Source organism: Diospyros lotus, chromosome 13 (genome assembly GCF_014633365.1).
Source record: "Diospyros lotus cultivar Yz01 chromosome 13, ASM1463336v1, whole genome shotgun sequence".
In the NCBI taxonomy this organism is placed as follows: Eukaryota; Viridiplantae; Streptophyta; class Magnoliopsida; order Ericales; family Ebenaceae; genus Diospyros; species Diospyros lotus.
Window position 1 is genome coordinate 39,688,294 of NC_068350.1, and position 19,539 is coordinate 39,707,832.

General features: G+C 33.7%; 1 protein-coding gene and 1 non-coding gene across 2 annotated transcripts in view; both read left to right on the forward strand.

Annotated features, from left to right (window-relative positions):
- Positions 1-5,498: 5,498 nt before the first annotated feature.
- TRNAS-GCU (transfer RNA serine (anticodon GCU)) lies at positions 5,499-5,580 on the forward strand. The gene has a single exon. It is a non-coding gene; the product is annotated as a tRNA-Ser (tRNA).
- A 6,333-nt stretch (positions 5,581-11,913) lies between these two features.
- The window catches only part of LOC127788236 (uncharacterized), a 65,716-nt gene continuing 58,090 nt past the window's right edge, over positions 11,914-19,539 (forward strand). The window contains exons 1-2 of the mRNA XM_052316348.1: positions 11,914-12,118; positions 13,621-13,913. Coding sequence (XP_052172308.1) covers positions 13,698-13,913 — 216 coding nt within the window. The 5' untranslated portion in view covers positions 11,914-12,118; positions 13,621-13,697. The remainder of the gene's footprint in view (positions 12,119-13,620; positions 13,914-19,539) is intronic.

Here is a 19,539-nt window from a genome sequence, read left to right on the forward strand (position 1 = left end):
AGCTGTCGGCTTGACACGTGTCCGTTACCCATTATTCTGTACACTGTTCAGAAGAATATTATTTTTACAATATTTTAATTCAACTGCTAATTTTCATTTTTTAATTATGTTTACTTTCTTTTAATATTAAAATTATCACAAGACTTAAAAAATCTAAAATAAAATGTCAAATCTTTAAATATTACCTATAAGTTTGGTGGTTTAAATCCTATTTAAATTAAACATGGAACGTATTTGGAAGAATATATATATATATATATAAAGCAACATTCCTTTTTTAATGATAATTAAGATTAAGAAAATCTACCATGTTATTTGAATACTTGAAATGACATTTTATATTAATATTTTTGTATTATGTGTCACATCATTATAAATATATAAGATATTATTAAATAAAAATTTATCTAAAAAACTTAAAAGCCCAAAATAATTTTTTGGGCTAAGTATAGTGGCCAGAATTGTCTTGGGAGACATGGTCTCTCAAAATTAGAATTGTCTTTAGAACACCAAGATAGAAGAATGGAGGGATATGACAATCTTACAAAGACTTTAATAAGCTTCGAGAGGCTATAATGTCTCGAAACTAGTCATATAAATTTTTCTTTTTTTAAGAGAAGTCTCGAATAAAATATAAATAAGATAACTCTGATATCTAAAATTTTTTCATAGAATTTCGTAAAAAATGGTAGACATTATCCATAAAAATTTTAATTATGATAGATATTGGAACACCAGGGATATTTATCACAAAACTTCACATTTCTCTATAACTAAATGAGTTCTCGTTCCAAAAGAGATTACATTTTTTGTATTGATTTTAATACTGTATTTAAGTCTTCAATGAAGTTGAGTGCTTAACTTAAGTATCAGAGTATTTGCGTGAGAACTGTCATATGCTCTCTAATCATTCTCTTTCTTTCATTAATTTAAGTGATAACAAATATAAAACGTCGTATAAATATCAAAATAATATCCTGGTGAGAAAAATATCTTTAAACACTAGAATTAAGAAATAAAAGGGATAGTTGAACCGACAGACGCGGAGTTAGAATTAAAAAATTGTAAATTATTGGAAAATAAGTGGGAAGGGGGGCATTCATGGGCTGGTCTGCCATTTCCATTTGAAAATAAGAACAATTCCAGGGAGGAAGACCCCTGACCTTGTGTGAGTCAAAGAAGCAGTATTTAATTGAAGGAAAATGACATTTTAAATGGGTCCAATTTCATTGAATTCCCAATTATATTTATATATATATATAAATATAAATATTATTTGAAGGGGTGAGTAATTTGGTCCATTCGAATGTCGTGTCGAATTGTTCAAATGAAATAAATTAAATTTCTGTTAAAAATCAAACTAAATTAACGGAATAGATTCTCAAATCGAATAAATTAATAAATTAAAAAATTAAAAAAATCAAACTAACGTAAAAATTGAAGAAATAGAAAATTTGAAGTAACAAAGTGTAAAAATAATATTATTTTTGACATTAGAATTGAATTGAATTAATTTATAGTTTGAACCAAATTAAACTGACAATTTCAATCAATTCGATTCAATTATTTTAATTAATCAAAATATTGTTCACCTCTAACTCATATTATATGTGTATTAGTTTGATAGTCATAATACACATATAATATGAGTTAAAAAACAAGTAATATTTTGGTTAAATCGAAATAAATTAAACTGGCTGAAATTGGTAGTTTAGTTCTATTCAATCATTATTTTAATTCAGTTCAATTTTCAAATTTAAATGTTTTAGTTATTTCAATTTGATTTAGTTTTTATATTAAAAAAATTAAAATAATTAAATTGATCGAAATATAAAAAATAATGTTCTTTTTGACCATTTTTTTTAATTTTTTTGATCGGTTCAGGTTTTTAAATTTTTTGTTTGTTTAATTTGAGTAATCATTTGATCAATTTAGTTTAATTTTAAAAAAATAATAATTTATTTAATTTAAACAATTCGACAAATTTAATTTAATAATCAATCAAATCGAATTTTTATATTTATATATACACATGATCTTCTTCTAGTATCTCTAACTCTTTTTGTCCACCGACACCGACAAGTTGATTCTGTCCTTTCAAACTAATACTAACATTTTTTTTTTTTTCAAAACTAATACTAAGTTCTTCCAACTACTAGTCAAACAAAATTAATTATCAAATTATTATTCTAAATTACATCAAATTTAGCTCAAATAAGAGACTATTAGTTTTAACAATATTATTATTATTTGAATATTTAGTTATAATATTTTTAGTAATACTTAAACACTGATACATTATATATTTATATTAATGTAATATAAAATATAATATATTAATACATGAGTATTATAGAACACGTTATAACTAAGTTTACAACCATAATTAGCTAAATCCCATCTTACTATGTTTGCTCGAAAAGCCACTCAGGGCAATTCATCATTTAAAATATTATTTAGATATAGTGTTGTACCTGAGATTTTGGGTCCTGAGGTGAAATAAAAAAATGGGCCCTCATACATTCGAGAGGCAACAAGCCACTAGCGATCGCGAGCGATGAAGTAGGAGGCAGCGAGCCACTGGCCACGAGGGATCAAGTAGAGAAGCCAAAGGCGATGCTTGCTGGGCGAGCGATAGAAAACGAGCGACCAAGCAACGAGCCATCGGCCACGAGGGCGAGGCGAGGCGAGCCAGCGAGGACGAACGATAGGGCGAAGGAGCAGTGAGATGAGGGAGAGGCAGCAAGCGACTGGCAACAGAGCAACGAGAGACGAGAGCAAAGGCGAGGGCAAAGCTTGACAGAGGTAGGGCTAGGGCAGCGAGAAAAAGTGAGAGATGGAGAAGGGTTATGAGGTTTTGTAGAGAGGAAGAGGATGGGCAGTTGGGCCTGGGCAATAGGCCCTTACAAATAGGAATATTTCCAATCTATGGGCCCCTAAATACTCAAATTTTCATGGGCTCTGAGGCAACGCCTCATGAGTCTCATGAAAGGTCCGAGCCTGTTTAGACACTTAAGTTTTGTACTTTTATTGACACTTCACATTAATATTTTATATATTTATATTGATATGATACACAATAAAAAATATTGATATTATTGTTATTTAAATACAATAACTAATTTATTGATTGGAAAAATTATTATTAAAACTGTTTGAATTTTGTAAGAAAGAGAATGATGAAAGAGATTGAGAAAGTGTTACATAAACATTTCGATTATTAAATTAGACACTGAACACAAAAAAAACTTAAAGGCTGCATTGAAACCAATATAAGAGACGTATTTTTTCTAAAATGTGTGTCGTTTATTTATATAGGAGTATGAAGATTTCCTAAATCCCTTAAAATTAGAATTTTTTCCAATAATATATATTTCGACATTCTAAAATCTCTTGAAATTAAGATTCTTATGGATGACATTTATCTTGATATTTCATTTTTATCAAGTTTTCATTGTGTAGGACCTCTCCCTCACTCTGATTAAAGGAAAATTACATCTTTTTAGTTCAAACAATTATTTTAGACTAGTAGTCTTTTTTTTTTTTTAATCTTTGAATAGGTTTATGATGCATAAAAAATGTCACTACAAGTATCAAAATTAGGTGTCTAACTAACATTTTCAATTTATCAATATCTATAACACCTCATTTTACATGACAAATAGACACTCATACACCGATATATATATGAATCAAACCGTTTTCACGATATTTTGAATCCAGCTCACGTATTGCTTTAATGGGTGAATAGCCCAACCATTGGAACATATTACAACCTTAGGTGGTGAAGAGTCAATATCAAGATGCCAAACCTTTGACAAATCTTAAATTGTGGTTTTATGAAATTATGTTAATAACATATTTTTTAAAATATTCTTTATGCATCTTACTTAAAAAATAAGAAAATTAATTACGTTTAGGGTTGTTCAAAAAAATCAACAAATTGCGAAAATCGACTGAACTGAACCACACTGCATCGCATCGCATCGCACGATTTTTTGAGAGGGGCGGTCTAGTACGGTTTGAGAAATCCTCAAACTACATAGTTTGAGGATTTCTCGGTTTGATTTAAAATCGAATTGTTTGAGTATAATGTAATAATAAAAAAAATAAGAAACAATTTATTTACATAATGAACCAAAACAGATCTCAAACCAAAAAAAAAAAATAAATCTCAAATAGATTGTATAAACAATCTTCAAAATGGTGAAGTTCCTTATTTTAAGGGCCCTCTCCCTGCCAACCCCATAGAGAGGAGAAGAGGTTAATTACAGAACCCAACGACCAAAGATCGAACATGAGACCTCTCACCAGCTACATAGCGGCTACAATCTAAGGCTCTTCAACTCGTGTTTGCCCCCAACCAATGGGCTATACTTCCAAGAAACAATATGTTTATATAACTAGATTGTATAAAGAATCTGCTAGATTATATAAACAATATGTTTATATATAACCAAACAAATTGTTTATATATAAATAAAAGATTGTTTATATATGATCTTTTATTTGTTTTGGTTAATGAATTAAATGGTTGATAAAACAATTTATGAAATCATAGAAATCACACCACGAAAATGAGTGGATTAATATTTTGGATGTTTTGGACAAATCGCGAAAACTGCACTGCATTTTGCAGTGCGGTTCAATGCGGTTTCCGAGCATCAAACCAAATCGATGTGGTTTTCAAGCATCAAACTAGACTGTGCAGTCTGGTTAAACAGAAAAATCGCAGAAACGATTTGACGTACTGAAAATTATAAAAATCGATCAAATCGAAGCATGTACACCCCTAATTACTTTAGTAAGATTTAAACTTATTACTTCTAAATAATAACTTACTTTTAAAATAACTCTAGCACTTTATCAAATCTAATTTTATTTAAAATTTTACTTAAAAAATTAAAATTTAAATAGCTACTATCGAGCATGACCCAATAAACTTTTGCTTAGAAATCACAAGTTGATTGGAGAATCTAAAGGCCCATTTGACTATAGTTTCGTATTTAAATTTTTTATTTTTTATCAATTTAAAAAAATAAAAAAACTAAAAACATAATTATTGTCAAATAAACTTAAACTTAAGTTGTTTCGAGTCCTTTCACCAACTCCTTAACCAAACACAAGCATGATAGGTTTACACTAAATATAACTCTTAAGGGTAACATTTTCGATCTTCTTAATTATACATAATCAAACAAATAATTATATAAAAATAATTTTTTTTGTTTGAACATTATAAAAGGGTCAGACATTTGATCTATTTATTTATATTAATTAAAATTGTATCTATAATTGTAAACTCTAAATCCTAAATTATATATATAATTCATTCAAATCTCCCCAATTGAACCGCAGCGCAGTGGTGAGCATCATCATCACGATGAGCATTATCCATCTTCCTCTTGTCGTTTTCTAAATGCCCCACTTGGCCTCAGGTGTCTTCATCTCTAAGCCATAGAAAATATTATTTTCCAATCCAAAGCAAGATATCGAACGTCGCTTTGGCCGAGTGGTTAAGGCGTGTGCCTGCTAAGTACATGGGGTTTCCCCGCGAGAGTTCGAATCTCTCAGGCGACGTCTTTGTTTTTTACTTTTTTATTCTCCCACCAACTACCAGTCTCCCTCCCGTCGTTGCTTAATTCAAAACAAATGCGAAAATTAAAAAAATTAAATTGACCAAATAAATTAAAAAAAACTTTCCAGTTACTCTAAGAAACTTTTCCTTTAATCGAGTAATCTTTAATAGTTTTATAATTTTGGTCAATTTAATCATTTTAATTTTTTAAATATAAAAATTTAATTAAATTAAAATAATTCAAATTACAAAACTTAAAAATCGAACAAAACAGATCTTTAGCTTGAATCAACAATTTCTACCAGTTTGATTTAGTTATTTTTATTAAACTAAAATTTTACTCATTGGTCTTTGTGTTTTTGTTTTTCACGGTCACTCATTTAGTGATGATTATGTCAAACCATCTTGAGATGACTCGTCTTTGTATAGATCTCTAATGTTGATACTCTTTATTTCATAAGGGGAGATAAATAACGAGATGTATTTCGAAAAGATCAGAATTCAAACTCACAATCTATCGAAATAATGCCAACATATGGATATCGAGACTTATCGTTCACCATCCGAACTATGCTCAGCAGCTTATGTCAGACTATATCTTAAACCTTAATCGCAGTTGTGAGAGAGAAGGGAAGGGACTGGGCTGGCTGTTGGGCTGATTGGAAGAAGCCCAACACAATCTATTGGGCTCAAAATCCATGTCATCCCACATCTTTTGAGCCCAATAGCAGTTGTGGGCCTACATTCTATTATCACACTAAATAAATGAATTATTTATAATTATAAAAATATCATGTTAATTCTTGTTAAGAATGACAACAGGTACTTGTCTCAATGGTGTGGCTATATTATTTGATTCCAATTAAAACACTCATTCGATCAACTAATTTTCTCTTAATTCAACCCGATTCAATTTGATACAATTCTTATAACACTATTGACAATTAATGTTCAACACAAGACATGATCGATACAACATCATACATATGACAAGATGGTCTCATCCTCGACACTGGGGCCTAAGGAGTCTCATATTTCTCCATTAGAGCTCATAAAGATGAACCCCATTTATATGGATAAGCCTAGCTAGCTAGCTAGCTGGCTTTGGCATAATAATATATTCACCTTAATAGATCACTAAGATACTGACAAATGCTTAAATTATTTCCTATTCTTGTTTAAAAAAAAAAACCCTTTTAGTTACATAAAGACTTCAAAAGAAACCAGCAAGAGAGCTATAGAAAATATTATTTGAACACTCACTTGTTATATTTTTTTATGACAATCATAAAAACATAATACATTAATATATGAGTACTATAAAAATATTACAAAATGAGTGTCTAAATAGAATTTTTACTAACCCTTTAGGATAGCACATAAAATCTGTCACACACGTTTAAGAGCTGGAAATATTGTGAAATTGTGAGTTAAATTCTGTCTTTATGCAAAATTATGTAATTGTTTATATTTATTCGAGAGTTTAAGTCCTAACTCTCTATGTATTAAGAATCCCAAATAAACATTTAAACAAAAGCAAGACAACTCTTAGTTTTCTCTTCTTCCTTTTATAAACATTTCATTCATTTTCCTTTTAGGATATAGATCATATGATCGAATCACGATAAGTTTAGATCTACACCAGTAGATTATGTGTTCGATTATTTATCTTGTGCAGTGAGATAAAGTTTTTATCTATGATTTATTTCATCTGTCAAAATTAAAAACACGAATGACAAGAAACCGCAACAATGATCCCAAAAATTTATTGAGTTTCTTATGATATAAAATAAAAAAGAATAGCTTTTTTGCTACCCAATATGGATGGTCCCACAGCTCTTAATTGGGTGCCTGTGAACCCAACCACTGCCCACTTTATAACGTTGGATTGGACACCTCTGTGCCCTTGAACACTTAAGTTTCACTTACTTTTGATTCCTCAATCCAAAATAATACACAGTCCAGCAGCCCCCCTCTTATTGTGCTCAATTATTTGTTCCATCAGCACACTCATTTTATAAGTTAAATTTTGCCTACCACTTTGTGTCCAAAATATTCATGCATGGCATGCAATGCTACCTTAGTCACCTAGTGATTAATTAAATTTCAGTACCCTCAAAATAGAAACTAATTAAAATCAACCCTAAATCTTGTACCCATTTTAAAGAATACAACTATATGTAATTATCAAAACTATGAGTACAAGACTCTCCGTAAATATTTTTTAAAAGAAATTGATGGTAACTGAGATTCAATGCCATTGACATGTATGTATCTTACTTAGGTTAGATTCAATCTCTACCCATTATCCAAGGCACCATCAATCTTGATATTCTACTTGGGTTGGTGTCAGTTGAATAAAGTGGTCTTTTATAAAACTCAGTACTAACTAATCTACTTGATATTGAATTATTTAATTCGATTAAGATTCTCTCTTAGAATTAAAAGATAAACTCACGGTGATGAATTACTTCCTACAATCTAATAATTTATCTCGATCATTAAAAATCTGGGATAAACACTTCAATTTCTCCTCTTGAATAAACATTACTTTAGAACTCGCGATTTAAGATCTTGTTACAACACTCGAGTATAATTCACCCTCAAAAGTTACCTATCAAGGGGAGAGTGTCTAAAAAATTATAAACCCCACACTAAGAATCTAAACTTTCAATGTGGGACAAGTCACATACTTTGCAATAGACTAAAACAAAGCACCACGTTTCACAATTTAGCGCCCACGATGACAGATTATGCACTAGTCACAGCTAGTCTTGGACGAATATTGCAATGTCAATACCATCTTCTTCGCTGCACAATTGCAACGGGAAAATATGTAGCCGACTCTGATACCACTGTTACAACTCTTGGGTAGAACTCACCCTCAAAATCTAGCTATCAAATGAAGGGTGCCTAAGAAATTATAAACTTCACACCAAGAGTCTAAACTTCTGATGTATGATAAGTTTCATATTTTGCGGTGTATCATCTCTTACTTGCTCAATTGCTTCTGACTTCGGTAGGGTTTTTCGGCCAATTCCAAAACAGTGTCATTGCTTTCTTTTGCAATTTATGAAGTTTAAATGATCTAAGAATCATTTAATTATTCATGTTGAAATATGGGATGATTTAGTTTTAGAATTAATTTCTCAAAACTTAATTATTCAAGAGTACATAATAATGGTTGTTGGAGCTGTGTGGTAGTTCTTGGCTTCACTTTAATTTGGACTGGCATTTAATTATTGCAATCCAAACATTGCCTAGAAGAATCACTTAATTATATCATTGTTCCTTGACCTTCAAACCACTTTTGTTTTGTTTTGCTTTATTAATACAAGTCATCCATCAGCTGATCATCAGAAAGAACCCAATATACCCATTTCATATTTTACAAAGTTTAAGGGTTTTTTTTGGCAAAAATTTTCTGTTTTAGTTTTATTTTTTTATGTTTAATTTTCCTTTTCACCAATAATAATGGGCTCCGCTTATATTTTTATTCTTATACTTTTATATTTTTTTTTGGTGTGTGTGATTGCTCAAATGTTTCATCGTTTACAATTTTTTCTCTATTCTAGAAATCAATTTTGTGGTCGAAAATGTTTTAATATTTTCGACGATGTTCGCTATTACAAGTAAATATCCAAATAACATTTTCGATTGATCCGAGTGGTGGTGCTTGGGAGGGAAATGGTCTAGGGTTTAGGAAGTGACTATTGGAATTGCGTGGGAAATGGTTCAAATTGGAAATGGTGCCTGTTGGAATTGAATTGAATGAGTGTTACCGCTTCTGGAAAGTAAACGTCAACGAAGACGGAAGAGCAGGAAGTGACTGACTGCCCCCATCCTATGGGCTTATTATTGACAATTGACAATTCAATGATTCAAACGTTGCGTGCTGGGACGCGGTCTCTTTTACCTTTCCCTCTTTCGGTTTAACTAAAATAATAATTAAATTATCCATTTGGAAAGCATCGATTTAGTTTAGTTTTTAATTTTAATTATTTTGATTCGATTTAGTTGTTAGGGTCAATTTTTAAGTTTGATAATTTTAATTATTTTGATCTAATTTAATTTTTGTCATAAAAAAATTAAAATAACTAAATGAATTGAAGTTATAAACGATGTTATTTTTTTACTAATATTTTGGGGTTTTTTTTATTTTTTTCGTGTTTATTTGATTGTTTAATTTTTGTATTTATTTGATCAATTTAGTTTGATTTTTGATATAGGTTCGATTATTTGGTTTTAGCATTTTGGATCAAATGCTCACCCATACGAGCTATGCATATAAGAATATTTAAATAAAAATTTATAAGGCACAAATCAAATGATTGGTACACGATAAGCTGAGATTTACACTAGTAGGTCGTGGATTCGATTCCTTATCCTGTGTAATGAGACAAAATCTCCACCTGCTATTTACTTTCTCTGTCGAAATCGAGAACATGAACGACGGGATCGCGCAAAGACAATAATTTAAAGAATATTTAAATAAAAAATTATAAAAATATATATGAGTAATATTTGGTATGATATTTTTATATTAGTGTATTATATTTTTATATTAATTAAATATCAATATATGAGTGTTTACTTATATAGTAATATAGACATTAAGACATTAATCAATTCACCCACTTCCCTCGCAAGTTCATAGTCCCCTAACGTTTTTAATTGGCCAAATAATATTAAATATTAAAATTTCCTAAACCTTAACTGTGCCTAGCGAATTTAACGGAGTCTCCAAACTTTTGTCGCTATGTCATGAGTTATGTTGAGCGCATTCGTTAAAATATATTTAATATTTTTATTTTAAAATAAATTTAATGATTGTATATCATTTTAATTCCCAAACTTAGTTATTAATTGATAATAAATAACTACTAAATTATTTAAATGATAATAGTAATAACAATTATTATATATCAAAATAAAATAAATTAATCCCATTTTATTTAAAACCATTCTTCATTTTTCTTTCGTGTTATTAATAAGGTTGTAAATGAGGTCAGTTGTGAGTGACTTGGTGTCCAGCTCGACAAAAATTAATTTAAATTCGCTTGTTAAGGTAAACAAACTAAACTTAAGCTTAATTTTAAAATTTGATTTGTAAACGATCTAAACTTGAATTCAATAAAGCATTATAATTCATATATCTGACTCCTAGGTTGCACGAAAATGAGAAACGTTTTTGATACAAAATGGAAATACAAAAACGGTATTTTTCAAAAAAGTCAAGAAACAGAAACATGAGATAAATTGTAATTTTAAAAAATATAAGGATATATGTGAAATTAATTTATAATTTATATACTATTAAGTTGTAAACCTATATTAGAATTGCATATCAACCCTTGCTGAGAGAGACCCATGCCGCCCCTCGATGGAGTGTTCTCTGCCCTCGTCGTCAAAGGCCGATCGCTATTGTTTCTTTCGTCTCTACTATCGTCGCCGCCTTTCGCTATCAACGCGTCTCTTACCCTTATCGTCAATATCGCCTTTCTCACCGTCAACTTGTCTTTGTCGGTGTCGCTCACTTCTTGCCTTCGTCGCCGACCGTTCCATCCTCACCTCGTTGTCGACTGTCACTACCTCGCATCTTGATGACCCAAGTTGCAAATCTGGCTGCCATTATATTCCTGCTGCCATTATATTCCTTGTTGCAAGTGACCATTGTCTTCTTCGCTACAAGTGATCGTGGTCGTCGAAAATGCATTTTTCTTAATTTTTTGAAAATTATAAAACCGCCCTAAAATGTTTTGCAATATACAAAAAGGGCCTAAAAACCATTTCGGGCCATCTTGACTACTTCATTACCTAACTCTTTGTAATGGAATTAAAAACTAATATACCATAGTTACAACTGTCATTATTTTTTTATGATTTTAATTTTGTCCCATATTTTTCTATTTTAAAATATATTTATGTATTTATTAATTTTTAATAAATAGATACTATCTTTGTTAATTGTCAATTAATCATCTTTTGTCTCCCCCTCACCAACTAAAGTATAATTAAGGTTTTTCTAAGGGGTGAATTTCTAAAAAAATTTAAAAATTCAGTATATAAATTGTAAAAATATAAGCCAGTAAAGTGTAATTAACGCGGAAAAGAACCACTGTACAAAACGACGTATATATATTCCACGGCCATTAGCGTAAGATTAGAAATTCAGAGAGAGAGAGAGAGAGAGAGAGAGATTGTGCATGGTCTTCAATGATGGAGACAATGGTTCATCATCTCCTTCTTCAATTTCTATATTGGGGCAATCCGCGTTAATTTCGGAGCTCGCAGTACAAGGTTCTTGTTGTTTTCCTCCTCTTGTTTTTTTTTTTAACCTTCTAGCTCGCAAGTCGATATGTTGTTTTCTTGTTTTTCAGTAAAACCCAGATTTCGTAAACCAAATTAATTGTGGATCAAAGATAATGTGCTCGAAATGCTCAAATGGGTGCCCATCTTTTTGGCCTGTTTTTGTTGTATTTGTTGTGTTTTCCTCTTGTGCAGGCAATAGAGGGGTTGACTCCTTCGAAATCTGAATGGGTTTGTTTTATTTCACTGTGCTTGTCTTGGATTTTTGTTAGGTCTTGGAAGAATCCATTTCTGAATTTAAATAGACGCGATCACTTTGGTAGGAATTTGAAAATGGGTTCGTTTTGTTTCTTCTTCTATTTTAGATCTTTTTAGTAGGTTTATGGTTTATATGAATTGGGGCAATGGAGAGAAGGGGATGCAAAATCTGGAATTGGGATTTGATTGAATGGGGACGCAGTAGAAGAAAGGAATTGCCTTTTTTTTTTTTTTTACAGTGTTTTCTTGCCTTTTATTCTTATTCCTTGCCCTGGCTCTGCTTTAATGGCAAGCGTAAGTTTTAGCAAATAAATTTATCAAATATTCAGTAGAAGTAGTCTCTAACTGGAAGATTAACCATATGGTTGTCCTTTCTTTCACTTCTTTCTTTTTTAAATAGTTTTCACCCTAGCATCTGTTTCAATATATTATTCTATCTAAACAGGATATGTAGATGTTTTGGCTAAAGTTTGATTGAGAATTGTGGTCAAGTTGCATTTCCTGGATGGGGTTTCTTCATTTACGGTTCTCAATCTGAATTTGGTTTACTTGATGTTTGATTTAGACGTTGAAAGCTTATTGCAAAATCATAAATCTAAGCAAAGGTGGTCCCTGGTTTTGCTCAATATACATTAAAATGTGGAATATGTAGAATTATCGATGTGAAACTAATATGATGGTGATTGCTTTGTGTTAGTGTTGTACTTGAGATGAACTACTGTAATCTTTGATGAATCATTCTTCATATAGAATGTTCACCACTGAATAATATGTGATTAAACCCTTCACTTCTTTTAGTTGCCAGTTTGCCAGGAAAGCAACAGCCAACAGTTTTTTTTTTTTTTCTTACTCTAAAATTTGAACTCTTATATTTTGGTCCATTTATTTTCTATTTTAATGGTGGAAGAGGGTTTAGGGCACCCTTAGTCTGGTGCTGTCATTGGAAAATTTGTTGGATGTGAATATCTTTCTTTTTCTTCCATTTTTATTACTGTTTCCCTGAATTTCTAGACTTGGTTCTCAATGTAATTAGCACTATTTTGTTAAGTTATATCTTACTTTTTATGGTTTCTGATCTTGCATATTTTTTATTGGAGAGGTGTAGTACCTCATGTCATGCTGGAAGTTGTAGTTGCAAGGGGACATGCAAAAGCTGGTGTCCATGGGGCAACGGCAAATCAGATATCTAATCGTGCTGCAAACTTCATAAATGTCTGATTAGGTGGTATAGAATGATATAAGATCTAATTATGAAAAAGGAAGAGTTTGTTATTTAATGTATAGGCTTCATGGATAGTTGGTGAGAGAAATCTTCTTTTGTCTTGTTAGTTTGGAGATCTACCAAACCTCATTCACCTACTGTGCATCAAGCTGATGATTCTTTTGTCTTCTTTTCACTAGTTAGCTGCAGTTATACTTTCATTTGTCATGAAGTATATCCTTAACACTTCCAATTTTTCATTTTATGTCTACAGATAAACAAACTGAGATTGGAATATGATCCTGAAAGTTAACTATTGAGCTCAGTATTATTGGGATTCTTGGATTGCCAATGGCTCCTGGAAGCAGTGCCTGCAAAGAGGTCTTCGAATCTCATGGAAAATTTGCAAATCATGATATAGCAACGACCAAATTGGAGAAAAATAGTACTGCAGTAAAAAGTGTCATTGGTTTGGGTGAAATGCATGGTATGCCTTCATCAAATGGCGTGCATGAGTTACTTGAATGCCCTGTCTGCACAAGTTTAATGTATCCTCCAATTCACCAGGTTTGTTTACAGTTTTCATTTTCCAAATTCCTGTTATTTGACTGGAACATAATTCCAAGTTGGGACTCCCACTTCTTCAAGGAGAAGCATTATCTTCTTGAGTGCAATCATTTCTCATGTTGGATGCAGACACTATATTATTGATTATCTGTTTGTACAAGTGATCTTGCCTGACTAATCAGTGCGATTGTAGATGTTGTGGATGATGGCATCATTAAAATCTGTAGTGTCATTTATGGTAATTGTTATTATTATAAACTTGATGATGGTGGAGTAGACATTCTGGTTCTCCATCTTATTGCTTATAGGGACTATGGCCTGAAAATAGATATACCCAATATTTTCCAGTTTGACATTGGATTATATCTGTGTCCAAATCTTATTGTTTTGTCGTCACACACAACAAAACAATCATAAGCCTTGATCCCACTAGATGGGGTTATTATTGATTATCTGTTTGTACAAGTGATCTTGCCTTACCAATCAATTAGGTTGCAGACGTTTTGGATAATGGCATCTTTACCATCTATATTGTTATTTTTGGTAATTGTTATTATTATATACTTGATGATGGTGGAGTAGACATTCAGCTTCTCCATCTTGTTACTCATAGGGACTATTGCCCGAAATAGATATATATAATTTTTTTACCAGTTTGACACTAGATTATATCCATGTTGTCACAACAATACAACAATCACAAGCCTTAATCCCAGTAGGTGGTGATTATATCCGTGTTGTCAAGGATTAAAAATGGCTCTTCACTTTTTTATTTTCAAATTCATGATATTGGAGAACACTGTTCATCTCTATAAGGGTATTTCATGAATTAACTAATTGTGTTTCTTAATTTTCTTAAGTTAAAAAAAAATTGTTTTAATCAAGTCAAATGACTTGAAGATGAATAAACCTGATCTGTAATCTAAGTAATCCATGGACCTTAAATTGAAAGAGAATTCAATTGATTCTTGAAGGCTTTTTTTTTTGGGGGGGGGGGGTACATGCCGTTGGCATTTATATGTTATACCATGATTTCCTCCCATTTGGCATGAAGTTTGCCTCAAGGTTTTTATGCATCACTTGGGGTTCAATAGGTCATGTTCCCCATTACTAAGAAACACAAACACTTCCTAGGGGCTGCTGTAACTGTCACCCATGCATGTTGGACATCCCCGCAGTGTGTGACACTTTTTATTTTTTTTGTGTGACACTTTTTATTTTTTTTAAAGGATATGAGAGGGGACACACATAGGACACGCGTGTCACCTCTGTGGGCACTTAAAAGATATTAAAAAAAAAAGGGTTTTTTAGTGACTCTAGAATGTTTCAATTTAGCAATTGCATGACTCTTCAGTTTTTCCATGTTTTCAGTGCACAATTCTTCAGTTTTCATACTTGTATCCTCTTTGTTGTTGGAGATTGAATGGCTTTTGACACAGTTATATCCTCTTCAGTTTGCATTTATCTATTTCCTAGCTCTAGACTTTATTTTCTTTGATTCTTAAATACTTGTGACCTTTTGGTGTTTGAATTTGAAATGAGTAATGACTTGTATCATGACTTGGAAAGTGGGGGTCCATGACTGGCGTTGACGGTTGACCCCAATGCCATGGTGGCCCTGACCATTGTAATCAATGAGCCACATGTTTAGAGATACAGATAAATCATTAACATCTAACAGTATATCCAAATATAACAAAAACAACAATAAATCTGTAATATTACAAAAAAGGAGCATGTCTGTATACAGTAGAAAGAAATGACATCTATGCGTCCAATATCAAAGTAATATTAATACTTGCATCAAAATCTAAGAATCGAAGAATAATGTGCATCCTCATGAAACATGCCTAGACAAATGGAGTATAGGTAATCAGGGGTAACAGAAGTCCATACTAGTATGTATAAGGAAAGTCAGACACAAATACCCTGAAAAATGTTAGGTGAATGGGGTTAGTCATAAATTGAGACATGATGGTCACTCAACAGCGCAATACAAGCTGCACCAAAGTTCACAGAATCCCTGTTGTGAACATCCAGGATTCTAACTAATTCCATATATACAAAGCATACAGAACATGATCTCCGACAGAAACAGATGGTGTTGTGTGATACTTATGTGTAAACACAAATTGGAATCTGTCATGCCTTGACATACAGAAGGGACATCGTGTAATCATATGAAAACATTTTGTCTTTCCCAGCAGATTGAAAACAGTTATGTAGGTTTTTTATTTATAGAGGGAGAGGTGAGTCGATGGTAGCCCCCGCTTGACCGATTTCTTGGAGTTGGAGGAGCAAAAGAAGGAGCTGCTCTCAATGTGAGATTAGCAGCAAAAGAAAGAAGAAAAGGGCCATGATCCTATGTTCGTTTTTGCCCTGCCCCGATGATGCACTCCTAGCCCGCGGAGCTACATACCGGAAAGACTCTCTCTATTTCTTTGAAAAGAGAATTGTTGGTTTGACTGACGGATTACGCGGGAAATACAAGATCTAGTTAAGCCGCTACATGTTCTCCCCTTGCCCTTGAACAATAGAAGAACTAATTATCTTCTCTTAGATAGCGGTCGATCGGTTCGCATTTATGGTAAATCAATAGGCCCGCGGACAGGTAATGCATTAAGCAAAAATGTGAAATTTACATCTCAGTATAGAACATAAGGTTAAGAATAATAATTCAAAGTACTTGCCTGATAAACATAGAAGCAAAACCAAGCACAACCCTCCTCAGGCTGCCTACAATTAGATAATTGCTTAATCGAAATAGACATGATTGATATATAAAGAAATATTACCAAGTGTCATAGGTAGTGCCTAACCACCTGTAGTGACTATCATAGGATGGCCGATACGCACCTCAATTAATGGTATCACTTTGTTACAACCCTAGGGTTTACTAGGGTTTTTGAATAGGAAATTTAGAAGAAGAAAGAACATAATTGGAGGGAGAAAGGAACAAATAGAGTGAGGAAAGGAAGAAAGAGAGAACAAGAGGGAATGAGAGAGAGAAGCAGAAATGAGAGAAAATAATTCTTTACTATTCTGCAAATGATACTTCCTTACTGTTGTGTAGGTCTCTTTATAGAGCCTTAGTACAATCAACCTCATAAATGAGAGAAAAGAATTCTTTATTATTCTCCAAATGATACTTCCTTACTGCTGTGTAGGTCTCTTTATAGAGCCTCTAGTACAATCAACCACCTAACTAACATAACAACCAAACCACTAGTTGTTTATATAGTTTCAGATAGTTAGCCCCCAACGGCTCATACAAGGTAAATGCCAATCAATTACAATCTTACCCTAGGGTCGTGACAAATCCCCACCCCTTCAAACAATTCTTGTCCCCAAGAATTGATAGTGAAGGCTATGGTTCACCCAATCCCTACCTTCAATATTTGCTGCCTCCTTCTCTTCTCCTTATTGTTTTGCCCTTCCTCTTTGAGTAGTAGAAGTGTAGCAGCGTTCACAGCCTCTGACCGTTCCACTGTTGCCTTAGTCGTTTTTTCAAATACTTCAGTCGGTATAGAATGCAACTGTGATTCCTCCCGATGATCACCTTGCACTCATCGGTTTCTTCATGGGAGACATCCTCCTCTTCTTCTTCCCTTTCCCCTTCCGTATTCATCAACTGCCTCTTACATTGATGGGCGGGGCTAAATTTGTCTCCATAAAGCATAGCCCTACTTGTCTCTTTTGCTCTATTAGATTACCATTCATGCCATTAGTATAGGGTTGTGCTTTGACTGCCTCTCGATTAGGCCCTGCAAGCAAAAGCCTAGAGTTACCACCTCTGTACTGCCCAACCGATAAACTCGGCTCGTAGGGAACATTATGCTTCTTGAAAATGGCCTCTAAGGTCATTTCTTATAGCTGAGCTTTTTCAGCAGCTTGCTTCACGGATGTAGGGGTCATCTTCACCATGGGCCGCAATTCCTCCACATAACCCATCAGCAAATTCTGCCCAGCTTCCATGCATTCCTTCGTCTTGGACCCATCCTTGATATCAAGAATCCGCCTCTTCATTCAAATAGGTAGATGCCAAGTTTATCTTTTGATCTTCAGGGATTCGGTAGAATTGGAAAAATCTTTTGCACCTTCGTACCCAACATCGTGGTTTCTTTGCTTCGAATATCGAAATCTCCAATCTTGGCATCGAAACTTGGGTTTGAGTCCATTGTTGTTGATTCCTCCCCGGAACTTCTTGAGTTGTAGTCTGATCTGCTTCGTCAAGAATTCTTTGTGTGCCCGAAGGGTAGCCCTAGTGTGGTAAAATCGGGTCAGAGGCCTGTCTTGGGGGATATTCCTGCGACAACTGGAATTGGGGTAGGGAAGACAACCTGCTTAGCATGCTATCGATCCTTTGTCCTTGCAATGCCACCGTTTCTTGGCATCGCTTCATCGCTTCTTGTTGCTTCTCCAACGCTTCTTGGTGCTTCTCCATGGCCGCTTGCATGGCTTTGCAGTGCCTCTCCGTGGCCGGTTGCATGGCTTCTTTCCATTCAGCCAAGTCCTCCCGCATTTGGCATATGGTTTCTTGGGTATGGGTCACCCCAAACTCCATGGATTCTAGCCTGATCTCCAATTGCTTCAAGCATGTTCCCTCGGCCATGGCACCTTGATTCCCAAACGCACTGAAAATTCTGAAATTCACCACCGTGAGACTACCTCCTGCTTCGCCTTCTACTTCCGACCCCCAAGATCATCTGGCTTTGCTTGGGTCTTCTTACCCAATCACCGACCCCTCCTGAAATCGCAGAATCTTGAATTCACTGGCTCTCTAATTTTCGTAATCACCGCAATTCACTGTTTCTTGAGTTGCCACCTGTGACTCATTTAATTTCGCACCCAAGAACGTCTGACTTTGCTTGTCACGCGCTCTGCTACGACTTCAATTCCGAGTCGTAGTCCGTAGAATTAGCTTTATTGGCCTGCTTCTTGTGGCTCGGTCACTTTCGACACTGTTGGTTGTGTCAGATCAAACCCTCAATTCACTGCTTAAGGTTTATGCCCAAATTGAAAATTCATAGCCAAGGATTTCCTGGCTCTGATGCCACTTGTTACAACCCTAAGGTTTACTAGGGTTTGAATAGGAAATTTAGAAGAAGAAAGAATAGAATTGGAGGGAGAAAGGAACAGATTGAGTGAGGAAAGGAAGGAAGAGATAACGAGAGGGAATGAGAGAGAGAACGAGTGAGAGAAGCAGAAATGAAAGAAAATAATTCTTTATTATTCTCTAAATGATACTTCCTTACTGCTGTATGGGCTCTTAGTGTCAAGTTTATAACCTCTTGGGCACCCTCCCCTCAACAACTAGTTTTTGGGGGTGAGTTTTACCCGAAGGTTGTAACAGTAATATCGGAGTCGGCCCCATGGCTCCAACTTGCCGGTGTGGCTGTGGTCAGGGTTGCTGAGCGTGGCTCCAACCTGCTGATATGGGTGTCAGGACTGTAAAGCGTGGTGGTATGTTATGATCCATTGCAAGGTATGAGATTTGTCCCACATCAGGAAGTATGGGCTCTTGGTGTGGCATTTATAACCTCTTGGACACCCTCTCCTCAACAGCTAGCTTTCGGGGGTGAGTTCTACTTGAAGGTTGTAACAATTAACACACTTGAAGTGCAAA